Below are 12457 nucleotides of genomic sequence, written 5' to 3' on the forward strand. Positions count from 1 at the left end.
CCTAAGCACCACATTAATTAACTTAATTTGGTGATCGAGTTAATAAAATAATAGTGGTGTGATCAATAGCAACAAAACACTGCAATAGCCACACGCTGCAGCCCCCAGGCCTCACACAGAGGTTTTTTTTTTGTTTTGTTTTGTTTTGTTTTTAATGCCGATCTGGCCTGGTGAGTTTCTTGGGTTAATTTGCCAGGTTCATTACCACGCTGCATTTGCACACAAAGGTTTTCACACAAGATATATTATTTGCCCTCACTCTGTTCATATCCCACAGTTGGAAAAACTGGGTCCAGAGGAAATCCACCAGTGGGACCTCAGCTCAATCACCCTGTCCATCCAAAACCCAGGTCAAGACCCGCGAGACAGGGTCTGGCTCCTTCACCAGAAAACCTGCACCTTGTGTGTTGGCACCTTTGAGACATTCCGAGTCTAGACCCTAGGGAGGAGAGGGGCAAGCCTCCCCAGACAGGGTCAGAGCATTTGCAGGCAATCTGAGTTGGTACTTGCCCCAGGACAAGATGGAGCAGCCCAGACCAAGTTCCATGCTTCCCCCCAAACCTAGCACACCCGCTCTACCACTTATCGCCACCATCACCATTTCTTTTTAGCATCTATTTTGTGCCAGGAGGCACTGTGAGCAGCCCTTGCCTTGCATTACGGTTCATTTAACCCCTACAACCACCTCTAATGCAGCTACTGCGCAAGACCCCATTTTACGGATACCAAAACAGGATGTTAGTTGGTGGAATGAGCACCGGGTGTTATATGCAACTGAGGAATCACTACATTCTACCTCTGAAACTAAAAAAGGAAAAAAGAAAAGAAAGAAAGAGAAAGAAAACAGGATGTTAGTTCAAGTAATCTCCTAGGTTTGTTTACCCACTAACCGTGGCTGCATTTCTCAATGGGCACCTCGCATTCTAGACTCCGATGGTCTCCAGCATGTGAACACACCATGAGAGGGGTTTCTGGTGCAGCAGACCAATTTGGGGTATGACATTTCTTATGTACTTGGGACTGTCCCAGGCTTTCAACATTTCATCCCTAGGACACCCTCCCACCCCCACAACTAAATGTTTGTTTAAACATCTGGAGATGACCAGAAAGTCTCCATCGACAAATTTCCCTAGAGAAGCTGTCCTATCCCAACGAGCAGCTCTGCTCCAAAAGCCCGAGGCCTTCACCTCCCCATCAGAAACAGAGGCTTTTTTGGTTTTGTTTTTAAAGATCCTCAGCACAAACATAGTTCCTATAACGGCAACCAGAAACCTGTAAGACACAGTAAAGATTACTCATCCTTCCACCTACAAGGCCCCTCACCACCGGCTCCAGGAGTTATGAGCCAACAGCTGACAGCCGAACAGACTCTTTAATCTCCCAGCCCCGTAGACAGACCCTGGGAAGGGAAGGCCCCTTATGGCCAGAAGGTCTTTCTAGGGAGTTGGCTCAGACAGCACAGTTGTCCCTAGAGAGTCCTAGATTTAGACGGTTAACGCTTGAGGGCTTTAAGAGATTATTTTGTCCAATCTCCTTCATTTACAGATGGGGAGCCTGAGGCCCAGAGGGGCAGAGTAATTCACCCCAGGTACACAGCTCACCAGTCCCGACTGGGAGCAGACCCCTGTCTCTACCGCTCTTTCAATCCTGGCCACCCCACCTGTAGAGCCCAGCAACACAGGAATGGAGGGGCCTCGTGGAGAAACGACAGGACATTGATGGGGGAGGGGTAGAGCAACCCGGGGTGCTGGATGCCTGCAGGCACGGCCTTTGGAGGGCAGACATCTGTCTGCAGATGGTCAAAGCACTGTCAAGTGGAAGAGGGTTTCACCTGCCTCCCTGGGGCCTAAAAGGCAGAACCACGGCCAGTGAACAGAAGGCCCAAGACCCAGACGGCTTGGCGGATTCTGAGGATGAGCTCTGTAACAGTCAGAACTGTGGGGCCAGAACGGGCTGCCTTCAGAGGAAGGGGTTTGCTGCTGCCGGAGGTGCTGGAGTGGAGGAAGAAAAGCCTCCTGAGGGAAAGCTGCACAGGGGGTCAGGCATCTGATTAGGGGATGGGTTCTCTGTCCTCAAAGGTGCCTTCCAACCTGGAGGACTTTCGCCCGTGGCAGTCATCGGATCTCTCGCTCACCCCCACAAAGCAGGTCCTGAGACCTGAGACCCTTACACTCCATGGCTCTGGGAGGCCAACCCAGAAGCAAGGTGGCCATAACCCTGACTCAGCCACGTTCTCAGGGCCTGGATTCCAGTACCGGCTGTCACCTCAAATGAGGTCACATAAGGTAGGACTCTATGCTTACTGCTCTTCCCACAAAGGACTGTGGATTCCCAGCAGTGAGAATCACCCTTGCAGACGTGTGTCCAGCGGACTATGGAATAAACCCGTATCCGAGGACCTGGGGAGGGAGCCGAGGTAGGCGCTTCCCACCCCCACGGGACTCTGGGCCACAGGGGCAACTGCCAAGAGGAGATTGCCTGCCTCGCTTTGCCTTGTCTGCTGTTCCCCATGTTGCTAGGAAAATGCTCCATATGTGGGGGGGTCCAAGGAGCAGGGAGACAGCCACACACAGCTGGGAGACCTTCCTTGTTCCTGTATGATGAAGTGACCATAATTATACCTCACATTTCAGCAAAGGATTTATAAGGCTAAACGTGGTTTTACTGTGGTTTTTACATGTGTGTGTTTATAGGTTGCCCTGTTTGGTTTACAAAGCGTTGTCACATGATATACAATGACAGGCCCCTCCTCCGTCTTGCACACACGTAATAATAGGTGCCCCGTGGGACAGGTAGAGCACCGTTATTTCCCCCATTTTACAGATGACGAAGTAGAGGTGTAGGAACTATTAGGTAACTTGCCTAAATTAGGCTGAGCTTTGTCATCTAGGTCCACGATGTTCTTTCCCAACACACACACAGCATAATGGATATGCAACCAGCATTTGAATAACTCTGTTCTCCATGAAGATGGTGGTGACCTTGGAAACTGTCATTGCGAGCATCAGGGAGAGCAAGGGCACAGGCGGACGGGGCTGCACGGATGACGGGAGCAGCAGCTAGATGGCAGGGGTGGGTACCCGAGGCAAATGCTGTTCACGCGAAAGCGGCACTGGACCAACATCTGTTAAACAGGGCCCCCAGCCACTCCTGTACTCGTGGACCCATAGGCCACAACCTGCCACGGGCGGCACTTGACCTCTGGATCCTATGCTGCTTCCCTATAGCTGACTGGGTCATAAAGGGAGAAGTGGTCCAGGGACCCCCCCAAGGTTATGGGCTATCAGGGGTGTTCTCTATACACAAAACTACCTGCAAAACAGCGAGGCTCATCCCAGCAGGGAGAGACACAGAAATCTATCCAGCTACAAGGCCTGGGGACTCACCCTGTAGAACCCATTTATATAGGTGTTATGGCATTAAATCTAAGATAGTTCTTACTCTGTCCAACTATGGTAGAGATTTAACAACCAAGCCTGGCCTTCCTTTGGCAGGTGCGCGACTAGCCTTTGCCTCACCCTCAAATCCAAGTCCAGAGCCAACCTCTGCCCTCATCTCTTTTCCACTGGTGGTTTAGCTTTGGTTGGGGAAAGGGAGTGTGTTGGGTTCCCCAGGGACACCCAGGTGCCTGCATGGCCTCAGCTGTCTCCCTGAGGATGGGTCCTGCAGGCTACCAGGCTAGGTGACAGAAAGAAGCAGTGAGGTCCCCTGCCCCAGTGACCAAATAGTCTCACTGCTACAAGTCTGAGCCACTTTGGTTGGCCAAAACTGCAGCTGATTGATTCAACTACTCAGGACAGGACCTGATGATCCATTCGGAGGTATGGGCAGAGGGAGGAAGGTGGGAGCAGTGCAGGAAAAAAAGAAGAGGTCTAGCATTTATTGAGTACCAACTACATTCTGGCTACTTTATGTGTATTATCGCCTTTAACCCCAATTAATAGCTGGAGAAAGGCTCAGAGAGACCCAAAGTCACATATCTAGTAAGCGCGGAGCCGGGACATGAATGAAGGGTTTGCCCTGGCTCCAAATTTCCACCACACCAATGAGTTGCAATCTTTTTTATTTTTCTTTACAACCCCAATATATGAAAGGCTCTGATCGAAAGAATTGGGGATGGAGGGACTCGAAGCTCTGCCTCCTGGCCCTCCCTTCTCTACCTCCAACCCAACCCCAGGCTCTACCCAATGCCAGGGCCCTCCCATATCATTAGATATGCAGGGGAAAAAAAAAAAAAACAACTCTGGGAGGCCTTGGAGCCGCACCTGCCAGGGCAGGATTTGCTCCTGCCCCGGAAACGCAGACAAAACCATTCCCGAAGCCACATTCCCACTGCAGGCGTCCCAGCTGGCTCCCTGGGAAGAAGCACTCCAGCTGCCCTGAATGTTTGCTCCTAGAGCAGTACTCCAGAACTTCCCTCCGTGACCCCCCCCCCCCACCCCCGTGCCCGCCTTCCCGCTGAAGCTGCCTTAGCAATGTTAGAATAAGCAGCCCAGGGGCCCTTCCCTCCTCTCTCAGGGACCTTAACCCCCTCCAAAGCTGGAAGTCCACAAACCTTCCATCACACCTCTTCCCTTCAGTTGCTGCTTCTCCCACTACTGACCACAGCCCTAAGCGCCCAGCTTCCTCCATTCTGAGGACACACTCTCTGGAAGTCTAGGGCTGGCCCTGGATTCCCATAGCAGGCATGCCCCCACTCTTCAACCCCCTTCTTCCTGCAACACAAGAGGGACAACACACACCCCAAGCTGGTCTGCCTTAGGGTGTCTCTGCCCATCACCACTCATCTTACCCCAAAAGCAAGCTCCAGGGCTGCCTTACCAGGTGAGCTCAGCGCCGAGGCCCTGTAGGCCTCAAACTCAGAGGCAAGAGAGAAGCACTACCAAAAACACCAGTGTTCTTCCCACTCCTGCCCCACCGCCATGCCATGCAAATCAAGAGGCTACTCATACAGAGAGGGCCAGGCTCTTGGCCTGGCTAGGTCAGCATGCAAATCTATATGCAAATCACATGCAAATCTAGGGCCTGCCCTTGGGTTCCTGGCACCCTGCCATCTCTGCTGACAATTGCTCACCCCATTCAGGCACCTGGGTCCCGGCTAGATTTCCCGGGGTCAGGGCTGAGAAAGCACTTTGGGACCTGGGGGGCTCTTCCTCTTGACTGCTTCAAATGTCTCCAAGAAACACCTCTTCCAAGATCATGTGGGAGGGAAGAATCTCTCAGCCTGGTATCCCTACCCCTGAAAAAAAACACGCTCTCTGAACACCCACCCTCCCCTTCAATTCATCCACAAATAAAATCCACCTTCACCAAGCTGAGTAGGGGACCGAGCAAGTGACAGGGGTGGAGTTCCTGAAGACATGGAGATGGCAAATGGGGCTTGAGGTCTCCACCCCTCTGTCAAAAGCAAACAGTCCAAGAGGTGCTCTCGGGCTGTCTTGGGCTCCCAGTCCGCCTGTTTGGGGGCTTGCTTGTTTAGCAAAGCACTGCTGGGCCAAACACCCGTTCACTTGCCCACCTCCTCCCTGTTCCTCAATCTAAGAAAAACAAGCCTCTCCAGCCAGTCTCCTGGGATCTGCTCAACTTAAGCGCTGCCTTTGGGTCAACTGCTTACTTGCTTTTTGTTTCTAATTGAGCTCCCCATTCTGCTGCAGAGATATATTAAAGGCAGCTGACTTTGATGCCCAGAAATAAGAAACATCTGAAAGGTTTGTTGCGCATGATGGCAATTCCATTCTCCCCCACGTTATTCTAGTAACTGGGGCCTCTCTCCCCACCTACCCCCTCCCCAGGCTCACCGGTCCTTCACCTGCTTCCCCGAAGTTGTGTCTGCCATTTCAAGATTTTCAAAACACCTTCCCCCAGTGTCTCCCCCGCCCCACTTCTAATTAGACACCGAACAGAGTGTTAGAGATTTTAATGGCTTGACGAAGCCTTTTAATTCGGTCTTCTCAAGAGAGAAGAACCATGAGTCCCCGTCCGAGAGACTGGGGTGGGAAATGAAAAAAAAATCAATGCAATCCATTATTTTGGCTTTTAGAAAACAGGAATTTTAGTGCCGGGGAAGCTTGTTCTTTTACACAGTAAAAATGCAAATGTAGGCAACACAGATGCTGGCCCGCTGGATGTAACAACGGAGAGAGCCTCACTGGGGTTCATCTGGCTGCCTGAACCTGGATTTGTTTTGGCAATAATAAGGCAGTTATTGGAGACTCGATAACCGATTATTAAAACACCTTCCCAGTTCAGTTCTGGGGAATCGGTCTGAGCTCCGGCTTCATCAAAAAAAGGTATTTCGAGAGGAATGGAAATAACAGAAGCTTAAAACACATTCAATAACTGCTTAATTCCATCCAGAGGACGCTCTATCCCATCTTGTTTTCTTCTCTGTCTCCTCCCGCTCCTCACAGATGGACGTACAAATTATTGCAAGAGGATATTGTTTTCCGTAACAGGCTCGAACATTCACATTTACATTTTCCTTGGTGCCGTGGGGGTGACTAGCAACGAGAGAGAAAATGCACCCAGCCCCATCATCCCCCCCCCCACTCCCCGCATCACATCTTAGCCGCCTCTGTCAGCCCCCACTGCCATGCCACCCCAAGCAGAACAGGCCCTGGGGACCAGCCTGGCACCTAAGACCCAATTAAGGCACGAAGAAAAAGAAAGGCCTATCTGGCGAATTTCCCTGGTGCCCAACACAGATGCTGGAGCCGCTGAACGGCAGGGTCGTGAAGCCTCTGCCGACCAAAAGGCCACCGAGATGTCACCTCACCTGGCACCTCCAACCTACTCACAGGCCCAAGGCCAGTGGCAACTTCCTTCTCAAGTTGGAAAGGGTTTTGCCCCTCAGGCTGTCCTGTTGCCTTCTGGGCCTTTCTCCACCGGTCCAGCCCCCCCACCCCCATCTGCTTCCTCCCTATCAAATAGCTTGGGCTTCGTTTATTAATGCCCAGCTTCTGGAAGGGGGCAGGGCTGCGTCCTTCAGGTATTTGCTAAGGGACAGCCACTCCTGGGGAATGGGCTACTCGGGAAGAAGTGGAGGGCTGTGGGGAGTGCAGGGCGGAGGACAGAGCTGGGAAAGAGTGTGCAGAAGCGGCGGCCTGTGCTTTCTCGCCTGACAAAATGGAAAGGGGGTGGGGGGGGGGCAGAGAGAGAACCAGCGAGAGAGAAAGCTGCCGCTCCACACCTTATGTATTTTTAATATTAATGTAATTAAAGCTGCAAGCCGAGCCAGCCTGTGGGGGCGGAGGGAGGCAGGAAGAGCCTGGGGAGAGGGAGCCTGGGGTGTGGGGAGGCGGGGCGGGGGGTTTGAACAGGAGACAGGCTTCTTGCTCCGCTAAAGTGGGAGGAGAGGGTGCTGTGCAGGGGACAAGGGGTTAACCAACCTAGACCAGCCTTGGCGTGTCACCCAGTGGGCCCCATTGGGTCTGAGAAACTCAACTACTTAGTCCACGATTCAGAGGCCACCTCTCGCCCCGCACCCGGATCTCTAGGCAAACCCCAGCAGTATGTTGGCCTTCAGTCTGGCCTTAACCAGGCGGTATTTACAAATAAAATAAGGGTCACCCTCCCCACCCCACCCCCGCCCCCAAGCCGGGAGATACTGCAGTCAGCTCGGGCAGGTTGCAGACTCCAGACCCCTGGGGGCATCGGCATGGAAAAACTAGACCCCTCCCGGAGCGCCAACCCCCGCTGGATTGCCCTTCCCCCATCGCCTAGGGGTCAAGAGCTGCGGCTCGGCCTGGGCCACCGGCGGGGCAGGGGTGGGGGGGGGGCGAAGGAGAAAAGTTAGAGGACTGAACAGGTAAGGCTGAGCTGGTGTGAGCGTGTGTGCTCCGCTGCGCAAGGGCGCGGAGTTCGGCCGCCTCATCTCCCGCCATCTGCGCGCCCCGGGGCACGTCCTCTGCGATAGCCTAGGAGCCCTAACGCCAGCGACAGCCTGGCCCCGACTCAGTGCCCAGGTGACTCTGGTCGGAAATGTCTGCCCCCCTCCAACCCCCAGTCCCGGCTACCTCGAGGATCAGGTGCGCAGCGCCCCAGCAGCAGGTCTGGACATGCCGGACACCTGGACCCACCCCTAGCAACGCCTTCTCTCCGGGAAAAGCGACACGCCTCCCCCCACAAACTGAAGACTGTCCCCATGTCCGGCTGACCCGGCGCGGAAGCGGAGAGTCTCGCACCTTGGGGCGCGCTGCCCGAGGTGGCCCGGGCGGCGCAGCGAAGCCGGGGCGAGTGCCGGGGGCGGGGGGGGGGGGTGACGCGGGGCTGGGGAGAAGGCGACCTCTGGGTCTGGAGAACCAACTTGCCATTCGAGGGACCCCAGCTCTCGGAACCCCCTGCTCTCCCCGCCCTGCCTCCAGCCAAGGCGCGGATGAGCGCCATGCGGTGCGGCGCGGGGGGTCCGAGGCGGTGGAGGGGCTCAGGGCGGCGGAGGAGGAGTAAGCCGCGGAGTCCGAGGCCCGAATATGCGAGGACTCCCGGGAGACCAGTCACGGCCCGAGGACCCCTCCACTCGGAGGGCACCCCGGGGTCCCAACGCCACCAAGCGGGCAAGGGGCTGGGGGAGGGGTCCCGGGCAGAGCCGCGGCCCGGCCGGGGGCGGAGAGACCAGGGGTTCGTGCACCACCACCCCTGCGGGCGCGCCCCAAAACGGCAGGCGCGGGTGACCGGCCGAGCGGTCCAGGGCACACTCTCACCTGACCTCCCTTCCGAGTGCCCGCCCCGCCCCCGCTGCGCCCCACCCGGGGCCAGACACCGAGGTCGGTCCCCCCGGGCACCTGGAGCCAGCCGGGCACCCCGCCTCGCCGCCACCCGCGCGCACCTCGGCCCCGCCGCCTCCGCCGCCCTGCCGCCCGCGCGGGTCTCACCTTTGTGTAAAGAGTCCAGGAGCAGGAGGAAAGTTACCAGCCACATGCCATAAAGAGGCCCTATTCTCCGGGGAGGTGGTCCTGTGGCCGGCCGTGCGGCAGCGCCTCTCCCCCGCTCAGCGCGCTCCCAGCCGCCCGCACTCCGCGCCCCGCTCTTTCTGCTCCTCAGCCCAGCGCTCGGCGGCGGCGGCTCCTCCCTCCTCGGCTCCCCGGCTCCTGTCATCCGCGGGGCTGGGCTAGGCGGCCGCTCTCCCCGCCCCCCCGCGGCACCCCGGGTGGTGAGCGCCAGCGCGAGCCCGGAGCCCAGTCGGCCCCCAGCCCCACGAGCCCAGGGACGGGGCCGGGGATCGGGACCATCCGGCCCTGGCCCGGGTTCGCCGTCCGAAAAGCGGGGGGCCCCTGCCACCCGCCAGCTCGGAGCCTGTGGTCGCACACAGACATGTGTCATACGTGTGCCAAGAGCCCGCCATGCTCGGGGCAAGGAGGCCCTGTGTCTCCCGGCTGGCTCGGTCACCTGGGGCCAATGCTTCCCGCCTCTTTCTGACTCAGTTTACCCCTGGGCGCTCCGAATAAAACCCAGACCAAGAGCCTTTGGTGGCCCCCGGAGCTACTCCCCACCCCAAAGCTCAAAGCTGCATGCCCTTCCAACCCCCCTAGTTCTGCTGGCCTGCCTCCTGGGGAGCCTCAGCTGAGTCCAGCCACCCCCAGTTCCCTGCTGAATTGTCTTCAGCACTTGGCACATTGTGCTGATTTAAACACCTATTTAGGATAAATAGTTTAATGTCTGCTCTACCTCGTGGGTCTTCCTCCTTTATCTTCACCTACCCCACCCCCACAGCTTTCTCACCAAGCAGAAATCGGTTTATTCCTTATGCCAATCTGCATAAAGTTGGCATGGAATTGAATAGAGCTCGAGCGAGGGCATCTCCGTTACAAAATGAACGCTGAGGACCTGCTGTGTGCCAGGCGCCGGGTTTGGCCCTGGGGACAAAGGCACGGCAGTGAGGTCTGCTGTAACAAGGTTGCTATGGTTAAAAAGCTCTCCTTATGTTGGTATTTCCAGAATAAGGGCCCACACAGGATCCAGAGAAGGGGTCCACAGTAGCCCCGAGAATAGAATAAGAGTCAGAGCTGGACCTCCTCTCCTGAAGGATAATGGAGGCCACCTCAACTACCCTGGCCACCTGGCTTGGCACGCTTTGACCCGTTCCTCTGAGGTGTGCAGGGCGAGGGGGAACGTGAGGGAGTGAGGGAGGTAGAGAGGCCGCTGTTAGCTCCATTTGACAGAGGAAGAAAATTTATTTCCTCAAAATGTCTTACCTAAGTTCAGACGGAAGAAATGGGACTCCTCATTCCCAGGTTTTGCCAAGATATCTCCAGGCCTCTTAACTAAAATTTTTATTAAAGTCTGCCTTTGCTTTTCTTAATGTTAAAATATAAATAACAAATTTACCATTTTAATCATTTTTTGAGTATACGGTTCAATGGCATTGCATACCTTCACCATGTTGTACAACCATCACCACTATCCCTTTCCAGAACTTTTTCATTATCCAAACAGAAACTCTGTATCCACTAAACAAGTCCCCATTCTCCCCTCCCCGCAACCACGGCAATCACTAATTTTCTGTCTCTGAATTTGCCTCTTTTAGGAACCTCATATAAGTGGGAATCATACAACATTTGCCCTCTTGTGTCTGGCTTATTAGCGTGATGTCTTCAAGGTTCATCCATGTTGTAGCCTGTGCATACCTTCCTTTTCTTGGCTGAATAATATTCCATTGTATGCCTAGACCACATTCTGTATTATTTATTTTTCAATGGACCTTTGGGTTGTTTCCACCTTTTGGCTACGGTGAATAATGCTGCAGTGGACATGGGTGTACAAATATCTCTTTGAGACCCTGCTTTCAACTCCTCTGGGTTTATACCTGATAGTGGAATGCCTGGATCATATGGTCATTGGTTTTGTTTTGTTTTAAGATTTTATTTATCTATTAGAGAGAGAGAGAGAGAGAGCACAAGCAGGGGGAACAAGAGAGGGAGAAGCAATCACTCCACTGAGCAGGGACCCCGAAGCAGGGCTCAATCCTAGGATCCTAGAATCATGACCCGAGCCAAAGGCAAAGGCTTAACGAACTGAGCCACCCAGGTGCCCCTGGTCATTGTTTTTTTTTTTTAATTTTTGGAGGAATTGCCAGGTGCATTCACTTTTTCTCTTGTATGCTTTAAGAATTTAAAGGACTCTCACCTGTAATTACTATGCATATACTTCACACTACCCTTTGAAGCTTTATCGGCCCCTTGGGAAACAGGTGAGAAAAATTGAAGCTTAGCTTGTTCAAGGTCACCCAGTTTGTATCACAAGTGACCCTCGAACCCACATCTCCTGACTCCGGAGCAGACGCCTCCCTGGTGCTCAGCCTCGTGCTGCTACATCACCCCTCTGAAGTGGATGCTTTTTCACGGGGGATTTCACCTTCTGTAAACAGGCAGAGAACAGAGACATGGGGTAGACTGCAACAGGTGTTTGCGATGACTCAGCCCAACCCACTGCTCTACAGAAGAGGCAACTGAGGTCCAGAGCTGGGGAACAATGGAGCTGCCTGAGGTCATGCAGGCAGTGACAGAGCCCAGATGTCCCCACTCTTCTGGCTTAGCTCCCTTCCCTCACCACCCCCAGCCTGCTCGGCTCATTCTTCCGTTAGCTCCCCTTCCCTTCTAAAGGAGACAGTCGCTGAGAAGAATCCAGTTATTTAAAACTAAGCCTATTGACCCAGAGCACCTGGCCAGACCATGCCTAAAATAACCTGCTCAGTCAGACAGGATGAAAGGGGCTGCCATCTGCTGGAAGGGGACAGGTCCCCAGTGGGTCCGGGGCTGTACCAGAGCTGCTTATGCCCCACATGCTGGAAACAGAGAAGGGCATCCTCCTTTCTCCATTTACCTGAAGTACGTCCTGTAACCTGGACGTCTCTTCTATGCTGGTTACACCTGCCAGCCTTTAAGGGACGACAACACGGTGCGTAGAGGGCCAAGTGTTACCTGCAGGAGGAGGTCATTCATCGTGCCAGGGACTACAGTCTGGCTGTCCCCTGAAAAGGAGGCATGGATGTAGGAACAGGGGGTGGGCAGGTGGGGAGGGCAGACTCAGTGATGCTCTCTAGCACAAGGAGGCTTTATAATGTCATGGTTCAGAGTGTGGCTTTGAGTCAGAGTTGAGTTTCCAGCCCAACTCGGCCATTTACTAGCTGGGCACCCCTGGGGAAATTACCTATGCCAAGCCACGGTTCCCTCACCTGGAAAGTGGGGACCACCCCAGCATCTACCTCAGGGAGCTGTTGTGAGGATGAAGTAAGACAAACGCAGTGGCCCCACATCATAAGCACCTATCACTAATGTTTCTGGCTCTGCTCAGGGGTGGGGGAGAGAATCGCTTGACTGGGGAGATGTTGGGTTGACACCCTATATCCCATGCTGCAACACAGCCGGAGGCCACAGGAACACGGAAGGAAGGTGCATTCGAGGCTGCAAGGTGTGGGGAGACCGCCAGCAAGGGAAGGACCATTCTCTAGTTTTTGTCCCTC

At 54.6% G+C, this 12457-nt stretch overlaps 1 protein-coding gene across 2 annotated transcripts in view; it reads right to left on the reverse strand.

The window, feature by feature from the left end:
* DSCAML1 (DS cell adhesion molecule like 1) overlaps positions 1-9070 on the reverse strand; it is a 340757-nt gene extending 331687 nt beyond the window's left edge. Inside the window, exon 1 of one of the 2 annotated variants that reach the window (XM_027581358.2) lies at positions 8871-9070. In XM_027581358.2, the coding sequence (XP_027437159.2) occupies positions 8871-8916 (46 nt within the window). In that variant the 5' untranslated portion in view covers positions 8917-9070. The remainder of the gene's footprint in view (positions 1-8870) is intronic. The other variant, XM_027581359.2, reaches the window with a different exon arrangement.
* Positions 9071-12457: the final 3387 nt, after the last annotated feature.

This window comes from Zalophus californianus, chromosome 11 (assembly GCF_009762305.2).
Source record: "Zalophus californianus isolate mZalCal1 chromosome 11, mZalCal1.pri.v2, whole genome shotgun sequence".
Classification (NCBI taxonomy): domain Eukaryota; kingdom Metazoa; phylum Chordata; class Mammalia; order Carnivora; family Otariidae; genus Zalophus; species Zalophus californianus.